At 44.5% G+C, this 20,103-nt stretch overlaps 1 protein-coding gene across 1 annotated transcript; it reads right to left on the reverse strand.

The window, feature by feature from the left end:
• Window positions 1–2,663: 2,663 nt before the first annotated feature.
• On the reverse strand, window positions 2,664–12,510 carry SELE (selectin E). The gene is made up of 12 exons (XM_049777601.1): window positions 12,427–12,510; window positions 9,595–10,057; window positions 8,789–8,896; window positions 7,873–8,058; window positions 7,203–7,326; window positions 6,863–7,113; window positions 5,556–5,744; window positions 5,259–5,447; window positions 4,984–5,163; window positions 4,287–4,397; window positions 3,567–3,588; window positions 2,664–2,955 (listed from the first exon to the last, which is right to left on the reverse strand). Exons 1-12 carry the CDS (start codon window positions 12,508–12,510, stop codon window positions 2,664–2,666), a joined length of 2,199 nt encoding a protein of 732 aa, XP_049633558.1.
• Between the last annotated feature and the right edge of the window lie 7,593 nt (window positions 12,511–20,103).

The raw sequence follows: 20,103 nt of genomic DNA on the forward strand, positions 1-20,103 counted from the left end.
CTTTTATTCTGTTTCTGTTTTTTATTTTATAAATAAGTTATTTAATTGAATCCCCGTGATAGACACAATTACAAAATTGTTCATGATTGAGTTTCTCTCTCTTCCTCTTTCCATTTTACTCCTGAGATTTGCAATATGGTTACTAAAGGGATATCATATATGTCCCTTTCCCCTTCTTTTAGCATCCAGCTCTTGTCCAGAGTGATTATTTTCGACTCTTATTGTCATAGTGGTCAAGAAGGGACATTTCTGCAGAGAATCTCAAAGTTAAGTAAGGAGGGGGCAGGCAGGAAGAATCTGAGGGCTCTGAATATGGAGAGAATGAAGGTGTGAGTAGAAGAAAGCCAGTGGATTCAAACATGCCCAGGAAGCAGAAGCAATTTTGGGGTTTGGATGGAAAATATTTGGAGGGTGTCGAGGGCATGTTAGGAGGAAGAACAAGGACCAAATGCTATCAACACTGTGTGTCTTGGAAACATTGCACCTCCTGATGACCTAGGAGGAACCCTTGTATTTATGGGGACTTTATCTCTTTCTCTAGGTGGGTTTGAGTTTGACCACCACCCCCAGCCTGTGCATTAGAGTATTTAAAAAGAGAAGAGACATCTTTGAGGTAGGAAATGAACTCAGACTCTACTCCTGGAAAAATAGTGGCCCAGAAGCATCCATGAAGATGATTGATTAACCTGAGCACCTAGAACTGAGATGGCCAAAGACAATGAGAAGTGCACTTGACTTCTGTGCCATTAAATGATGTTTTCAGGGGCTGGGGCAATAGAACAGTGGGGAGAGCATTTGCCTTGTACATGGCCAACCTGGATTTGATCCCCGGCATCTCATATGGTCCCATGGAGATTGCCAGGAGTAATTTCTTAGTGCAGAGCCAGGAGTAACCTCTGAGTGCTGCCAAGTGTAGCTCAGAAATAAACAAAAAAAAAATGATGTTTTCAAATCATTGGTTTGAATGTTCAAAAAAGATGCAAAGTTCCCAATAGGTATAAAATCACAATCAGGCTCAGAGTTAAATATAAACATTTATTTTTCAACTTGAGGGTGCCTTATCAAATACAGTAGATAACAGAGCTTAAATAAATACTTAAAAGTAATAAAATATTTAAATATAATTTTAAATACTTCATGAAATCCATATATATATATATACATACAACATTTAAACCATCTTAGAGAAACATTCTTCCTGTACAGAGTTAAATTGTCATTTTAAATTTTCTTTCCTTTTATTACTTCCCAGAGTTGTTTTGTCTTTAAAAACCTCCCCCCCCCCTTACTGCTCTGTCTTGGCCATACTTTCTGCTTGCTTTGAGCTTATTTTTTTTGGTATTGTAGTTAGCTCTTCTTCAACACTGCTGTTAAGGTGAGAAAATTTCCAAACTTTGGCAATGGTTTACTGAACAATTTTCTCTGCTAGTGACTAGCCAGTAACCAAAGATTCCTTAGGATTTTTAAATTCCTTCATAAATTTGCTCTGTGGGTTTTCCCTAACTTCAAGAACACACTAATAATATACAGAAGAAAACAGAACATGGTTAGGAGTCAACTTTGCTTTACAAAAAAAAAAAATCACTAGACAAATCTTTTCCATAGGGTTAAAAACTCTTTGGACACAAGATTACACATGGCTCTGTCATCTCTAACAAATGCAAAAGAGATGCAAAACCCTCTCTTTCTGTTTGTGCATTTCAACAAAGACATTCAGAAAATGGTACCTTCATTGACACTTTGGTCACATGTGAACATTTGGCTTTCTGGATATGTTTTATATTTCATCTCAAAAACCATATTTGTAGGAAAAACACCTGAGGTTATGACCCTCCCCCAATACCATTCAGGGTTACTTGGTGCTTCTCATATTATTAAAAGTAGCAGCAGTGAGACATTTGTAACCCGACCTTGAGCACACTGATCTCCACAGTCAGCAGACAGTGTTTGCTCCCCTCCCTTTTTCTGGAGAGAGTTTGGGAATAAATTTACTGCAGAGTAAAGTTTGAAATTGTTCATCAGTAAGGCAGTGAATCTGAGACAAATAACTCCCCTTCAATGTACTGCAAAGTCTTTGTAGCACTTGCATTGATTCAGAATTATGGCAGTTGATACCATTTTCAATGCAAGTCATATCTAAGAACCCTGAAAAGCTCTGCATACCATGGGGATTAAAATGATTAATAAGACAGGACTGGGAAGCCCTGTTTCACATAAAAGTTGTACCTTTCACTATCTTCCCAGCACCATTGTCTGTGAACCTTGGCATTTTGGGGGAGGGGTCTCATTTTTCATGGGTATTATCAAATAGCTTTGGCCAACGCCTTTCTTTAACTCTTTTGGTTTGATTTGGTTTTGAGGGCATAGCTAGGGCTTAGCCCAGGTTCTGTGTCCAGGCATTACTTCTGGCAGGCTCTGGTGACCATAGGGAATGCCTCAGATCGAACTTTGAACTTCTGTTGGTCACATGCAAGGCAAGTGCCCTCTCTGCTATGCTATCACTCAACCTGCCTATTATTATTTCTCCCCAGCACTTTGCCTGCCTCAGACCCACAGCTGATGACAGTGGGAAGCAAGAAAAACCACAATCCAGATGGATTGCTCCACTCCTAACTTCACAATGAGGGGGGGTGCAGGAAGACCCCAAGTGGAGACTTCTGCCTTCATTTTTTGCTGTTTTTCTGAACCAGACTCTCCCTGCTGAACTGGGCTCTTTCCTTTGATGGGGACAGAATGCTGGTGGAGGCATCTTGGTGATGAGAGGCTGCTGGTCTGGCCCCTCTGTGCGCTGAGCTGGGGATGTTCTGCTTGTGGGAGCTGAGGTCTACGTTGGTCAGGTCACTGCTGTGGCTAGTATGACTGGAGACCCAGGAGTTCGCTGTCTTGGTCTCTACTCTTTTTAGGGGCGTGATCCTGCTAGTAGCATGTGCCGTGAAAACCTTGACTTGTCCGCAGCTGGTGAGAACATCAGAGTTAAGTGATTAGATTTTTTTGTTTGTTTGTTTTATCTTGGGGGTTACACCCAGCTGTGCTCAGGGCTAATTCCTGACTCTGTGCTCAGAAATCACTCCTGATGGGCTTTGGGGGCCCTCTGGGGTGCTGGAAATCAAACCTGATCCAGCATTTAAGGCCAACACCTTACCCACTGTCCAATCTCTCCACCCCATAATAATAATAATAATTATTTTTATTATTATTAACATTCATAAATGAAGTCACTGACTAAACACCAGATCTTTGGCCGCATCTCTTTTCTTCCACAACAAAAATGAACCCCTTTCCATAAAACGTAAGGAAGGTACCCTGCCTCCCCAATCCTGCTGTTGGAAGAGCTCTCAAGGCCAGAGCACATGGGCCAGACCACCTTCCCTGGAAAACAGATATGTTGTTCCATTCCTACCTGGTTAAATGAAATCTGAGAAGGCTCTCTCTGAAGTAAGCGTCTGGCAGCTGCTGTGGGAAAGAGGAGAAAACCAGGTTATGGCTGGGCTCTCACACCAAGTAAGGAACATGCACAAAACGGGTATGGCTACTTAGGGGGGCAAGGAAGAGGGCACTCAGCTTACCTGGTAGGCACGAATTTCTTAACTGCAAGAGAAAGAACAGATTCAATTACATGGGCCAGATGATCATATTTGCATGATTTAAACAGTCCTGAAATGGCATTGCTCATTCAGGGATCCTGCCTAGAGAGGTGGAATATCTATAATCCTCCAAGTATAATAGACAAGAGCTGGAAACTGAGGTGAAAATGCTCTGAGGCACCCTCCCCATCTCCCAGGGCTCTGCCACTTTTTAAACTGTGCATGTCAAGGCAAGTTCAGCTCACTAGATGCACCTTGGGGTATTTCATGTGAAACTCTTATGAGAATTTTATATGTTCACTACTTGATCAGAACTTGGATTAAAAACACACAACTTCAAGATTGTGGAGGTGATTACGTGGTTGCCACTTGTCTGGAAGATAATTACCAAGAAGGCTGTGTTCTGAATCTGTTTTTATTTTGTTGTTGTTGTTGTTGTTGTTGCAGACATATTTTCTGTTTTTTGGTACCCTGGCGGTCTCACCCCTAGGAGCTGCCTGGAATTCAGTGTGATCAGCATTTCCTGTGGTTAGGCAATGGTACAGCCCATTCTGCTTAATGAATGAATGAATGACGATTTCTGAGTCTAACTGTGAACCAACCAGCTCCTTATTTACTGCGACCTGTCCTTGGGATGGTTGGCACAGGGGAGGGGGACCCCACATCTCTCACAAGCAGCTCTGTGCTCTACAGCTCCCTCACCTTTGTTGCGAAGGCGTTTCAGGAGCCAGAGGAGGAACGATGACACACCAAGGAGGGACGTTCCTGCTATGGACAATCCCACAGTCAGCGAGGTGCTGGACTCCATGGGAGCTGAGGAGACAGAGAAGAACAATGATCACCTTGAGGGTCTCTGCCCTGCCCACAACACTTTCCTGTTTTATTGCTGGAAGCAATGAAAGTTCTCAAGTTCTTCGAAAGCCTAAAAGCCTTGGAACTCACCTTCCTTTCTAGCCAGGTGAGATGCAACTTACCAAATCTGGTTAAGCAAATGCCACCATGCTCTCCCCTTCCTATAGTCCACTTCCCCTCAAACCTCTCATTTTCCCAATTGTCATCATTCTAATTCTTCCCCTTCCATCCCTGCATTCCTTCTGGGTGTTGGTTTGCTTTGGGGGGCTATACTGGCAGTACTCCTAACTCTGTACTTACTCTGTAAGTTACTCTGTAACTTCTGCCAGGGGTACCAGAGATTGAACCTGGGTCTGCGGCATGCAAGCTCAGCACCCTCCTGGCTGTACCATCGCTCCAGTCCAACACCTGCCTCCTTCTGTTCTTGAGCTCCATGTAATCCCCTTCAGACCTTTCTGCATTGCCCCAAAGGAAAAGCTCCCTGCTGCATGCTACAGGCAGATAAACACCCCCTTCTTTCCTTCCTGTCTCCATGCCCCTGCTTTACCTTCACAGGTGGGCACAATCCCCGACCAGTGTCCTTGGGCACCACACGTCAACACTGCTGAACCATTGAGCATCCAGCCCTCAGGACAAGCGAAGTTGCAAACGGCACCTTGCGTGGGTTCTCTGCTGCTGCAGCTTATATTTGCCTTCTCAGGGGCCTCTAGGATTGGACAATGGACAGCTGGAAAGGAGAGAGGCACAGGGCAAGGGTGAAGCCAACTGCCCCAGCCCTTTCTGCAAGGATCCGGGCTGGGACGATCTGAAATTGAACCCTACCTTTGCAGGAGGGGATGGTGTGGGACCACTGGCCCCCAGAGCTGCAGGTCAGCTGGGAGGCACCGATAAGCACAAAGCCTTCCTCACAGCGAAAGGTGCAGGTGGCCCCATAGGTGAATTCTCCACTCTGGGGGTGGGAGCAGGAGACTGAGCCTCTCTGAGGCTCCTGCACAGGCCTGCACACTGCAGCTGCAAGCAAGAGAGAGTTCACTGTAAGTCTGTTTCTGTCTAATCTCTACTGGATGGTTTCCTCTGGGCCCCCTAGACTCTCTCCCCACAAAGTAAAACCCATCCTACCTTTGCAGGTGGGCTCCAAGGCATTCCACTGCCCCTCGGGGCCACAATGTAGTCGGGAGGGGCCAAGCAAGTCAAAGCCCAGGTCACAGGTGAACTCACAACTGGCACCTATTTGGAAACCTCCAGAAGCCCCGGGGTGGCACTGCATGTGTCCTCGCTCTGGGATGGATAAGGCTGGACACTTCAGAGCTGTGAGAGGAAAGCAGGGGTCAGAACATAGGGAGGGGAAAGGTGTGGGGGGAGTGAGCAATGCTATGTGTGTGGCTTTGTTTTGGTTTTGTTTTATCTTTTGGGCCACACCCAGAGGCACTAAGAGGCAGACTTGAGCGACCATATGAGACACTGGGGATTGAACCTGGTTGACTAAGTGCAAGGCAAATGCTCTCCCCACTTTGCTATTGCTCCAGCCCCTAGATTCATTTTTGAACAAGGTAAAGCTCAGAGAATTCTAGATTCTCTTCCATGCTGCTGAGTTTTTTTTTTTTTTGGGGGGGGGGTATTCAGTCTCTTCCTTAACCATTCAAAGGATCCCTGAGCTCTACCCTTATATGGGAGAGATACGAGGGTCATAGGGAAGAGCTTATAAGCTAGGCGCTTGCCTTGCAAGCAGCGATCCAGGACCAAAGGTGGTTGGTTCAAATCCCGGTGTCCCATATGGTCCCCCGTGCCTGCCAGGAGCTATTTCTGAGCAGACAGCCAGGAGTAACCCCTGAGCATCGCTGGGTGTGGCCCAAAAACCAAAAAAAAAAAAAAAAAAGGAAGGAGTGAGCCACACTGTAAAATAGTACTGCTTTTTAGATGGGCTTTGGTCTGGGGACTTGATTCTGCTGGGAATCTGACCTGGCTACAGGAACATAGGGAGCTGGGAGTGAAAGTTGGCCCCTTGTTTTTGCTTTGGAATTTCCCTTGAGCACTCACGGTGCCTTGAGAATGTCTGTCTTTCGGAGCCTGTAACTGAAAGTCGTACTCCAAAGGAGCACTTTGAGTTGAGTCCCACTCTTACAATGCTACTTTCTCATTTGGCTAATGTCATTTCTTCCTCCTTGAGTAGAACAGTGAGAACCCAGTCAAGATTATGTTGGCAACCCTCAACAACCACTAGCATTCTCACTTCTCCTTGAACAATGCTCAATTCTTTCCTAGAAATCTCAGCAGCGGAAGATGAAGGCAGCCTCGAAGACCTGACAGCCCCCACTTGAGCCAGGGGCCCTCTGGCTTTGTGTTGGAAACTTGGGGGTTCCCTGGGTCTACCTGAGGGCTGCAGTTTGCAGGGCTTTAGAGAGGTGGGCCCATAGCAAGAACTTCACCTTCACACACAGGAGCCTGTTGCGTCCAGCTGCCAAACTCTGTGCACTGAATCTGGGTGGGTCCCTGACGACGGAAGCCTTCATCACAGGTGAACTCGCAGGTGGTCCCAAAGGTGAAGAATCCAGCAGTTGAGTGATTGCATCTTACAGAGCTGTTCTCTGGCTGGCTGAGGGCACTACATGTCACAGCTGAAACACAGGCATGCTGTGTGTTAGCACTGGATGGCCAACACTGGGTGGGGTGGGGCAACCTGACTATCCTGGGGGCGGGTGTCACATTTAGCTTTGCACATCTGCACCTCATGGGTCTCATGTCCCAGAGGAGAAGCGGGGCTTTCACAGCTTAAAGCCATCCTCACAGCTAAATGTGTAGATGGTGTTTCTGGGGAAGCTCCCAGGGACCTGAGAATATATGGACTCCAGGGGATGGGTGGAGTTTGTCTCAGTCATTCTCTTACATTCTGCTGCAGGTGAAAAAAGAAGTTTTATTTGGAGGGCTGCACCCAGTGGTGCTCAATCAGGCATTCCTCCTGGCTCTGTGCTCAGAAATCACTCCTGGCAGGTTCAGGGGACCATATGGGATGCCAGGGATTAAACTCAGGTCGACCATGTGCAAGGCAAACACCCTCCCCACTATGCTATCACTCCGGCCCTGCATTTGGGGAGGGCACAACTGGCCATACTCAGGGCTGACTTCTGGCTCTGCACTCCTGATGGTGCTCTAGGGACCCTATCGGATGCCAGGGATCGAACCCGAGTTGGCTGCATGCAAGGCAAATGCCCTTTCCACTGTATGGTCACTTTGGCTCCTGGAAACATATTTTTGGGGAGTTTAATCACAGCAAAGGAGCTCTATCTTCTAGGTTGGATCCCCAAGTTCTCCATTAAATATCAGGGCATCTTCTGTGGGGTCTGGAGACAACAGAAGTGGTCTTTCCAAAAGCAAGCAAACAGTGGAACTGGCCACTACAGAGGCAGTTCGAGGAATGCCCAGCATTGGGGATACTCACCTTGGCAGGTGGGAGGTGGGGAGCTCCATTCCCCAGATGCCAGGCAGCGCTGGGCCTCGGTGGTGCTGGGCACATAGCCCTGAATACAGTTGAGCTGGCAGGAGGACTCGTAGCTGAAGTGGCCCCAAGGGTGGCTACAAACCAGACTTCCATGCTTGGGGTTCGTCAGGGCGGGACAGGTTACCACTGCAAAGGGCCAGTAAATTAGACCCGGTCACTTCCAGCCTTGCAAAGGACTATCACGATTGCTGGCTTTTTCCTTATATGAGGAATTGTATGGGGCCAGTTACCAAGTGTGTGTGCTCCAGGCTGTGGCCCTGCAGTGTGTGAGACTGAGTCAGGGTCTCCTGCTTGCAAAGCTTGAGTTCAATTCATTGCCATCCCAGGCTGTTAGCCTTTGGCCAAATGAAACTAAAAAACATTGTCCCCACCTCTCAGTCAAAAGTCCACTTATAACCAGAACTCAGCTCTCCAATTTAACTCCTCCTAGCCTAGTGTGGGCTGGGGGCCTTCTCTAGAAGGCTCTTTGCTAGGGATCCCCTGATTTGGCCCATAGTACTAGAGACTTAGAATAAAGTCAAGGAGTGGAGAAAGTCAGCATCTTTAAGGAAATCCTCCGAAAGAGAAAGGAAATTCAAAGTAGCCTCCCTAACTATGTGCTGCCTGTTTACAGGAAACCATGTGTGTCCCCAGAGCCATGATGCAGCCTCAAGCCCTGGCCACCTTCTGGTTCTGGAGAGGCAAATTCAGGGCTTGACCACTCAGTGCTCTGAGCAAGAACTGAGAAATGGTGAGTGTGGGATTGGAACTCAGAGAGGAAGGTCTCAATTACAGCTGGGACATGAAGTGGGGGAGGGACCTCTAAGCTATTCCTTCTTTCTCCCCACCTGGACCAGAGCTAGACAAATAGACTTACCTTGCTCGCATGTGAGTCCACTGAAGCCAGGGAAGCACTGGCAGGTGTAATTGTTGATAGTCTCTATGCACTCTCCCTGGCCGCTGCAGGATGTGGCATTGCAGGCAGCTGCAGAAACACAGACAGTGAGCACAGATAAAATGATTCTCCTGCAGCAGAGGGGTCAGGATTACTCAAGAGCCACAACAGGTCATCAAAGATCCCAGTGGCCTTATGAAATCTTGGAGGTGAGGGGATGCTGCACAGTAAGTAAGGGAGCCACGGAAACACTGAGATGAACTGGGAAGAAGCACAGAAAGAAAGCACTGGGCTTATGGGGGGAGGCCCTGGTCTTGATTTGACAGAGAAAGAGAGAGAGAGAGAGAGAGAGAGAGAGAGAGAGAGAGAGAAAGAGAGAAAGAGAGAAAGAGAGCAAGAAGAGAGAGAGAAAAGAAAGAAGAGCTAGAGAGAGAAGAGGGGAGAAAAGAGAGAGAGAAAAGAGAGAAGAGATTGATTTTTATCACAAGCGCCAAACAAATCACCCTTCCAGCAAGTAACTAAATGCAGGCAATTGAACACACTCTATTGAGGGTTTTATCCAAGTAGTTTTATGTCTGCAAACACACACAGACTCACACACACAGAAGTCCTAACCTACATTCATGCAAAGGAGCAAGCAAGATGCACCACCAGCAGCCAGAATCTTCTTGTTCTGGAATGCAGTGCCCATCATATCTGGTCGCATCCATTTGCCACAGATCAGCCTGTGCCTACCATTCCTGCTGTCTCCAGCACAGCACCCAAGGGCTCCTGGGGCAGTTTCGTACCTGTGTAGCATAAGGCTAGCTTCTTCTTGTTGCACCGCTCATCATTCCACATGCCTGCATCTTTGTTTCTCTGGATATAGATCTCCACACAGTCCTCATTCTTCTGTTTATTGTTGGGCTCTCCTGGGGCCCAGTTGGTAGCTTCTGGTGTCAGAGCCTTTTTGGTCCCAATCCAGGTCCAGGTCTCATTAATTTTCCGGATGCCAATCCAGTAGTAGGTTGGTGAGTGGCTGAAGAGGGAGTTGAGATACTGGATTTCTGCTTGGTTCTGGATGGCCACCAGGTGAGTATAGTGGCGTTGGCAGTAGGCACTGGCTTCATTAAAGGTCATGGTGTTGGTGGACGCATGGTAGGACCAGGCCTCACTCTCCCTCCACAGGAGAAGCACTAGGTGCAGAGCAGAGCAGAGAAACTGAGTCTCACTGGACTTTGACCCTGGTAATCTGATTATTTCTCGCCTTCCCTATGGCATTAGGGAATGACTTAAACTTTTTCTCATCTTTTCCCACATAAGATGCTATTTACAAGCTCTCTCTCTCTCTCTCTCTCTCTCTCTCACACACACACACGTATGTGTGTATGTGTGTGTGTGTGTGTGTGTGTGCATGCATGTGTGGGCATCTTGCATTTCTTTCCCCACCATAAACCACTAAGGCACCCTTTGACAGAAGAACAAGAAACAAGGTTTCTTTTTATTTTTGCAGAGTGGCTTCCAAACTGTGACCAGGGGTTCTTGTGGGGGTACACTTGTTGCCAGACTCAGTCAATGAAAGCCTGGTGAGACTGGGGCAGGGGCACTCAATATTGGGGATCAAAATGGGCATGGTGCACCTTTCAGGCATATACCCTGACCCCCAAGTTATCACCCCAGCCTAACACCAGGCTTTATGGATCATTTCATACACACTACCAATTACTGTGTGAGGCTCTTAGAACCAAGATACTAAATCCTCACAAAACCTCTTGGGAAAAAGACCATTTCTCAGTTTTGTTTTTGGGCCACAGAGGCAATGCTCAGGGGTTCCTCTTGGCTCTGCATACATGCCAGGAATCAAACCTGAATCAGCTACATTCAAGACAAACCCAGACACTCTCTTGCTATGCTATTACTCTGTCCTCAATTCATTTCTAATCAGAGACATGAAGGGGTCTTGTCTCAAGTCTGGGGTGTAACACAGGGTGAGGGTTGGTGGGAGCTGCATGCACCCTCCAAGTTCATGGATCTCACCCGGAGAAGTTTCCAGAATAAAGTATCCATTGTACATAAGTGATTGAGGTGCCCCGGGACTTACCCAAGGCAAGAGCAGAAAGAAGACGTGTAGCGCACATGACTGCAGGTTTCTTATCCTCAATAGATGTTCCTGCAGATGGGTTCCTGGGAAAGAAAAATGCAAAGTTACTCAGAGCAGAAAAATTCTATTTCATATCCACATGGTGAGTTGTATTTGTTTCCAATGCATTTGCTGGAAGGCAGTGTCCAGTTTTCCTCGAGGTCAAGGGAAAAAGCCAGGTTCTAACTAATCTGAAAATATCCTAAGACCTTACAAAGACATATTATAATTAAGAGGCTTTGGTCAATACTGGCCAAGTGAGTCTTCACTGGCTCAGCACTTACTGTTTTCGTCAAGGGAGTGTTTTTGTCTCAGGTTCCTTGTGGACCTTGACTGCCTTGGTCTCTGGGTACCAATTCTGCAGATCTGGGGAAAAATTGATCCAGACTGGTGTTACTTACTCTCTGCTTGGCCCTTTATAGGGGAGAGTTTCCTGTGAGTCACTGAAGATATGTTAAACCCAGTTTCCAGAGAGGAATTTCCCAACAGCTTCCAAAAAAGATTTCCGGGAATATCCGTAGTGATAAAAGTGACAATAATAAGAGGAAACCTATGAAAGTTGGTTTATTTATTTTTTTTGGCAGGTCCCTTTATAGCTTATATGAATTCTCTTCCTCAGAGACCAAAGCTTGATTTGTTATGTTAATATCTATACCTTTATTTTATTTGCTTTTGGGCCACATCCACAGGCATTCAGGGGTTACTCCTGGCTCTGTGCTCAGAAATTGCTCCTGGAAGGCTTGGGGACCATATGAGTTGCTGAGGATTGAACCTAGGTCTGTTCCAGGCTGGCCGCATACAAGGCAAATGCCCTACCACTGTGCTATAACTCCAGCCCCAACATCTATACCATTAAAAGGGAGGGGAAATGGGCATATTTATTCTCTCTCTCTTTCTCTTTCTCTCTCTCATGTTGCTGTTGGAGTTGTCAGAACTTTATAAACATTAACTGAACTAAAAGAAAAGGAGGTTCTAGCCTGGAGCAATAGTGCAACAGGGAGGTCATTTGCCTTTCATGCATTCAATTTGGATCCTTGGCATCAACTCAGATCCTTGGCATCCCGTATGGTCCTCTGAGCACCACCAGGAGTGATCCCTGAATACTGAGCCAGGAGTTAGCCAGGAGCATCACTGGGAGCAGCTCAAAAGCATAATTTTAAAAAGTGGGGTTTTCATCACCAATGTTTTCTTTATGGGGTCCTTTATTGGGTCCTCCTCCCAGTGTTGACATAGAGGTCAACAGTGACTTGCCAGTCATTGTTTTCTCACTCACTCACCAAACCACCTTAATTGACATAGTTTCCATGGTCTAAAACCCAGGGTGTTGATGCTGAGTTATGGCTGAATAAGTAGAGAGATTCTCTGTATGAGTATGTTTGAAGTACAGAAAAAGGCAGGCTATGTGTCTGAGACTGTGGCAGGGAAAAATGTGGAGATAAAGCACTCTCTCGGCTCAGCATTAACCCAGGTTTTGCTGAAAAGACTGAAAAATCTGAATTACCAAGAGTAAGACCAGAACAACGGGCCAGAATCCAGTGGTAGTGGATTGAAAAATCAGTTCATCTACCAGGCATACGACCGACATGGGTTCAATCCCAGCATCTTATAAGGACCTCTGAGTACTGCCAGGAGTGATCCTGGGTATAGAGACAGGGTAAAGTCCTGAGCATTGCTGGTGGGACCCCAAACAAAAACAACAACAACCACCATAAGATCAGATTGAAATGGAAACAACCCTGGTGGTACTTGAGATTTTGTAATCAAGCTTGGTGAATTATTTTTATAATCTTCTCTGCATGGTGCAGTTTTCTGAACTTTGATATACAAGTAGACTGTCATTAATTCTGCTGCTCTTAAGTACTATAAAGACCACATCAGACATAGTATAAGGAATTAAATAACATATGGATCTCTTTATAATAGTCAATATATGAAATAATCTTCATATGTAATTATTATGATGCATACTTACTACTACTTGAGATGTGACATATCAAATCATCGCCTTCTCTCACGCTTGTAGCTATCCCTATCTTTCCCCTGAGCCACCAGGTCTGATATTGCACTCTGCCAAAGAGGGGCCCTGGTTGCTGAGGGTTGTCCTCATATAGGCACTTCCAGAAAAGAGATCCCCTATAGAGAGACTAGCAGCAGAGAGAGGAGATGGAGAGAGACAGGCAAGAACTGAAAATTGGGGAGATCAATAATTACTCCCTCACTCCCAGGAAAGTGAGTGTCCTCAAGTCATAGATTGTGAGCTTTGGCATGGGGTTCCCCAACAAGGCCCATGCAAGGGTGGGTAAGGGTCTCTTCCAGCCCATAGCCTTTGAGGCCTGACTCAGGAAAAGGAGGGAAGATTACAAGCCACAGACCACTCGAAGGGAAGTATTGTCAGAGCAATAGACTTTGTTTATTGAAGGTAGGAATAGGGCTTTTAAAGGCAAACTTTAGGCGGGAAACAGAATATGGGTAATACAGTTTTACATTGCTTAGGCATTACAGCAACCAGAAAGTATATGGAGACAGTGGTCACAATGTATATGGCTTCATTGATTCAGATGGTATGCAAAGATAGCAGTTACCATGCTCATGTGCCAATAAATCATATAGTATGTAAAGATAGTGGTTGCAATGCTTATGGCACTATTAGCCTAGAATCAGGGGTCTCAAACTCTCAGCCCTCGGACCTTACAACATTTTGTGGCCCTGCCCTAGAGGAATCTTTTTTTGTTTTGTTTTATTTTAGTTGTTTGGGTCACACCTCCTAATGTTCAAGGCTTACTACTGACTTTGCACTCAAGGATCACCCCGACTTTGCTTCCTGTGGCCCCCAGGTAAATTGAGTTTGAGACCCCTGGCCCTAGATAATTTGTAAGGATAGGTTTTTTTTTTTTTTTTTTCCTGGATGTCTTTCTCCTAACTAACTCATCCTGCATAACAGCAGGGAACACAAGTCTCTGAACAGAGACATTCTTTTATATTCAAGGTCAGCTTGCAGAAATCCCCTTATTTCCCTTCTTCTCTCCCCACAATAGATAAGTGTTGCCTCGGGTGCCCTCATCGGCTTTGGCAATGGAGTCAGTTACCTGAGAAGCCTTGAGTTTTCCCTCTGACTCTCTAGGGCCTACCTTGGCACTCTGCTCTTAGGGTTAGCAAAGGAAAGACATGAGCTTGGGCACACCCAGGCTCCGGGAACTGGGCTCAGAGGCGCCACACTGTCAGGGTTCCTCAGCCTGTTTCCCAGAATGGCATCCCAAAGGGGCATTGAGGACTTTCACCTTCACTTGCTCCTGTGCCCAGGCTCGTTTTTAGCTTTTGGGGGAAAGGAGCATGTCTGGGTGGAGGTAATGATGAAGAAGGGGAAGAGAGAGAGAGAGAGAGAGAGAGAGAGAGAGGCTCAAGGGTATTGAGTCTCCCTGGCCAAGGTTGACTTTATTGAGACTGTTTGTACAGTGGGGAGGGCATTTGCCTTGCATGCATCTGACCAGGGTTCCATTCCTGGCAGCCTCTCTGGTTCCCTCAAATCTGTCAGGAATGACCCTTGAGCATCACTGAGTGTCACCCCAAAACAAATACTTTTGCTTCTAAGAGGCCTGTGAGTGAGCTCTTTTGTAATAACTTTGGGCCAAGACAAGAAATATTGGGGGAAACTTCTGTTTTCAAATCCTTATGCACAGAAAGGGAAATGCTTAGAGATGAGTAATGGGGTCTTGGGGATAAATTGAATGGTGAAAGTTGGAAACTTTGGTAATAATTATAGTATGTCAGAGACAAGTACATAGAGACAAGCCACATACCTTGGGAAAACAAATCAAAATCAATTGGGATGAAACCTTCCCTTTTCTCCGCTGACTCAAGAGACTTCTAGCCCCATAATTCCCTTTTGGAATGTACTAGATGATTCTGAGACCTTAGAATGTCTGATCCCTTCCTGGCTTCCTATTTGGCAAGGCTTTATCTTGAAACTCCTGTTTTCAGCCTTGGGATCAAAGTCTGAATAGAAAAAATCTTCAAACTGAACCCCATCTGGGCAATTCCCAAGGTGGGAGGTGGTGGTACAGCAGGCTCAGATGCAGGGGATGGAGTTTCCTGAAGGCAGTCAGACTCTGGCTGCCAGTTATTAACAGGGACAGTCACTGTGGAGTCTAGAAAGCCCCCGGTTTCATATTTACCTTGGCCACACTCTGGTTGTTGGAAAATCCAGAAGTCCTCTGCAGCACTATTATTAGCCTCAGTGCTAACAGAAAATCCCTGCTCTTAGGTTATGGCTTTGAAAAAGAAATTTTTCTTTTTTCTGTACTCGGTGGCCTGGAGCAAGCCTCTTTGAACCTGAGAATTCTCATCTAGGACCTCTCTCAAGAGGTTCGATTCTTATCCCAGCCACAGGAACACACTTTAATTTTATAACAAGTGTAGGTCACGAAGATCACTCATTTATGTTCAAATATTCGTGATTTTTCCTCCCTGGGAAGTTTTAGTTCAGACTTATCAAGGACTCAAGTGACCTCAGTATGATTCTGGGCTCTCCTGGGTTGCACCTAGAAATGCTTGGGGAACAGTGTGATGATGGGGAACTAATTCAGGGTACCCCTTGTCTGCAATTTCACCTTTGGACTATCTTTCCAGGTCTTAATCTTCATTTTTGGCAGGAGCTTCCAGAAAGTTCTCTTGTCTGAGACATGTCTCCTCTTTCCCTACAAGGTCGGGCCTGTGTGTGGAATCAGCCTGTCCTGTGTAGACACCAGCCCTTCGTCAAGATGTGCATGTTTACTTAGAGGAAGGAATCCAGGGTAAAGTTGAGGAAGGATGCTCAGGGCTGATTTTCCGCACAGAATTTTCCTGTGCTCTGCATATTGTCTTTTTTTTAAAATTAATTAATTAATTAATTTTTTTTTCTTTTTGGGCCATACTCAGTGACACTCAGGGGTTACTCCTGGCTATGTGCTCAGAAATCACTTCTGGCTTGGGGGATCATATGGGACGCAGGGGATAGAACCCAGGGTCCCGTCCATCCTGGGTCAGCCGTGTGCAAGGCAAACGCCCTACCACTGCACCATTGCTCAGGCGCCTGCATTGTCTTCTTGACTCCTGAGGGTTAAAGGTCCCTTTGTTGTCCTCTTACCTCCATCCCCCATGTTGTTTTTGGAGAGCAAACAGACTTGAGGAGCACAAGGGCCTTTCTCTGAGGAATCTTCCTGGAATTCTAAAGGCCTACGGTTTTCATTTGGGCCCTGCCAGAGAGGAAGAGGGAACAAAGCCTTGATGAGAAGCTTGTAAAAAAAAAGAAGCTTGTAAAAAAAAGATGCCTTGGGCTCGGAGAGATAGCACAGCGGCATTTGCCTTGCAAGCAGCCAATCCAGGACCAAAGGTGGTTGGTTCGAATCCTGGTGTCCCATATGGTCCCCCGTGCCTACCAGGAGCTATTTCTGAGCAGACAGCCAGGAGTAACCCCTGAGCACCACCGGGTGTGGCCCAAAAACCAAAAAAAAAAAAAAAGATGCCTTCACCTTATTTCTAATTTGTTTTATTAAGTTTCTCTTTCTTTGTGAGTCTTACTAGTGGTCTATTGATTTTGTTTTTTTTTTTTTTCAAAGAACCAACTCTTGCTTTTATTGATTTTTTTTTTTTTTTTGGTTTTTGGGTTTTTGGGTCACAGCGGCATGACTCAGGGGTTACTCCTGGCTCTACGCTCAGAAATCACTCCTGGCAGGCTCGGGGGACTAGATGGGATGCCGGGATTCGAACCACCGTCCTTTTGCATGCAAGGCAAACACCTTACCTCCATGCTATCTCTTTGGCCCCTCATTGATCTTTTGGATTGTTTTCTTGGTTTCCAGTTCAGTAATTTCTGCTCTGAGCTTTTTTATTTCTTTCTGTCTGCCTATTACAGACACTACAAAAATACAAAAGGTAGTCAGAGTTTATTTTGAGAAACTATGCTACAAAACAAGAGAACCTGGAATAAATAGATTAATTCTTGGACTCCTATAATCTTTCAAGGTTAAACCAAGATGGTGTGACATATCTAAAAAGATTTATTACTGTTGAGGAAATTAAAATGGTAATCTAAAGTCTTCTGAAAAACAAGAGCCTGAGTTCAGCTAGAGTCACTAGCAAATTCTTTCAAACTTTTCAAGAGGATATATTGCTAATCCTTGTCAGGCTCTTCCAGGAAATTGAAGAAACAGAAACACTCCCAAATAGTTTTTATGAAGCTAACATTATCCTGATACTAAAAGTAGACAGAGATGCCACAATAAAAGAGAACTATAGACTAATATCCTTGATTAAACCAGAATCAAAGTTCCTCAACAAAATCCTTGCAAATAGGATCTAATGCCTCATCAAGAGGGTCATATACCATGAACAAGTAGGGTTCATCTCATAGATTCAAAGATGGTTTAACATACGCAAATCAATGTAACAAAATATATCAACAAAAGGAAAAATAAAACCATATAATTCTATCAATAGATGAAGAGAGAGCTGGAGAGATGGTACAGCTGTAGGGAGTTTGCCTTGCATGCAGCCAAGGCTGGGATGGACCAGGTTTGATCCCTAGCATCCCATATGGTCTTCCTCAGCCTGCCAGAAGTGATTTCTGAGCACAGAGTCAAGAGTAACCCCTGAGCACTGCCAGGTGTGTGTTCCCCCCCCCCCCGAAGAATGATGCAGAGAAAGCATTTAACAAGATCTAACAACCATTCATGATAAAAAAAAATCAACAAAATGGGAATGGAAGAAACTTTTCTCAAGATAGTCAAAGCCATTTACCACAGCCCATGGTAAATATTGAACTCAATGGGGGAAAAAACTAAAAGCCTTTATTCTAAGATCTGGCACAAGACAAGTTGCCACTTCTCACCACTTTTTCTTTTTCTTTTCTTTTCTTTTTTTTGGGGGGGGGTCACACACAGCAGTTGCTCAGGGGTTACTCTTGGCTCCACGCTCAGAAATTGCTTCTGGCAGGCACGGGGGACCATATGGAATGCCGTGATTTGAACCAATGACCTTCTGCATGAAAGGCAATTGCCTCACCTCCATGCTATCTCTTCGGCCCCATTCTCACCACTTCTATTCACAATAGATGGGAAATACTTGTCATAGAATCAGGGAAGAAAAGATATTAAGGGCATCCAGATAGAAAGGAATAAGTCAAGCTCTTAGTGTTTGCAGATGACATGATACTATATTTAGAAAATCCTAAAAACTCTACCAAAAAGCTTATAGAAACAATAGAGTTGTATAATAAAGTGGCAAACTACAAAATTAACACTCAAAAATCCATGGCATTTTTTATATACAAATAATGAAAGAGAAGAAAGAGACATTAAAAAAATTCCATTAACAATTGTGCCTGTGAAAATATAGTACCTTGGAGCCAACTTAACTGGAGAGATAAAAGACCTATACAAGGAAAACTATAAAACACTGTTTCAGGAAATAAAAGAGGACACAAGGAAATGGAAACATAACCTGATTGTGGTTTGGCAGGATTAACATCATTAAAATGGTGATACTTCCCAAGGGATTGTACAGATTTAATGCAATCCTTCAAAGGATACCCATGATTTTCTTCAAAGAAATGGATCAAACACTCCTGAAATTTATTTGGAACAATAAATGCCCACAAATAGCTAAAGCAATCCTTGGTAAAAAGAAGATAGAAGGCATCACTTTCACCAATTTTAAATTGTACTGTAAAGCAATAGCAATTAAAACAGCATGGTATTGGAATAAAGACAGACCCTCAGATCAATGAAATAGATTTGAGTATTCTGAGACTGACCCTTAGGCATGCAATCAATTAATCTGTGATAAAGGGGCAACAAATACAAGATGGAGCAAGGAAGTAAAGTACAGCAAGTAAAACTGGTCTATTACATGCAAAAAGGTGAACTCAGACCTCTCTTAAGATCATGCACAATTCAAAACAAGTTAAAGACCAGGATATCAGACTTGAAACCATAAGGAACATGTAGGAAAACATAATCAAAACACTCCATGACATTGAGACAAAAGGCATCTTCAAAGAGGAACTGTAACTGTCTAAGCAAATAGAAGCAGAGATAAACAAATGGGACTACATTAAATTGCGAAGCTTCTGTACCTCAAAGGAAACAGTTACTAGGCCACCAATGGAATGGGAGAAACCATTTATCCAATACTTACCTGATAAAGGGATAATATCTAAGATATATCAGGTACTGACAGAACTTAACAAGTAAAAAATTTTTTTTTAATTTATTTAAACACCTTAATTACATACATGATTGTGTTTGGGTTTCAGTCATGTAAAGAACACCACCCATCACCAGTGCAACATTCCCATCACCAATGTCCCAAGTCTCCCTTCGCCCCACCCGACCCATAAAAAAAAATTTAACCCCATAAAAAAATGAGAAGAAATGAACAGACATTTTCTCAAAGAAGAAATACAGATGACCAAAAGCACATGAAAAAATGTTCCACATCACTAATCATTGGGAGACGCAAATCAAAACAACAATGAGATATCATCTCACACCACAGAGAATGACACACATCACAAAGAACAAGAACAACCAGTGCTGGCATGGATGTGGGAAGAAAGGAACTCTCATTCACTGCTGGTGGGAATGCTGTTTAGTCCAGCCTTTCTGGAAAAAAATATGAATATTCTGTAAAAAACTGGAAAGTGAGCTTCCTTATGATCCACCAATACCACTCCTAGGGATATATCCTAGGAACACAAAAACACAATACAAGAATGCTTCTTACACTCCTATGTTCATTGCAGCTCTATTCACAATAGCCAGAATCTGGAAGCAAACCAATTGCCTGACAACAGATGAATGGCTAAAGAAACTATGGTATATCTACACAATGGTTATACTACTCTACAGCTATTAGGAAAAATGAAGTAATAAAATTTGCTTATACATGGGTGGATATGGAGAGTTTTATGCTAAGCAAAATTAGACAGTGAGGGATAAACATAGATTAATATCACTCATCTGTGAGAGATAAGGAAAATAAAAGATAGTGTAGGGATGATATCTAGAGATAATAAAGATGAAGATTAGGAGGACCAATCCATGGTAGGAAGTTTGCCACAAAGAGCGAAGAGTGTAGTTAGAGTAGAGAAGTGTTTACAATGAAAGGAACATTCGGGGCCAGAGAGATAGCATGCCGTTCT

The sequence above is a fragment of the Suncus etruscus genome, chromosome 7 (genome assembly GCF_024139225.1).
Source record: "Suncus etruscus isolate mSunEtr1 chromosome 7, mSunEtr1.pri.cur, whole genome shotgun sequence".
Classification (NCBI taxonomy): domain Eukaryota; kingdom Metazoa; phylum Chordata; class Mammalia; order Eulipotyphla; family Soricidae; genus Suncus; species Suncus etruscus.

Excerpts from the sequence above, each read along its gene's own strand:
- SELE (XM_049777601.1), bottom strand. The coding sequence starts at position 12,510 with ATGTCGGTCGTATGCCTGGTAGATGAACTGATTTTTCAATCCACTACC. Across the intron at positions 5,448-5,555 it reads CTTGGAGCCCACCTGCAAAG|CTGCAGTGTGCAGGCCTGTG; the intron begins GTAGGATGGGTT and ends TCTTGCTTGCAG. Across the intron at positions 3,589-4,286 it reads GAAACGCCTTCGCAACAAAG|TTAAGAAATTCGTGCCTACC; the intron begins GTGAGGGAGCTG and ends TTTCTCTTGCAG.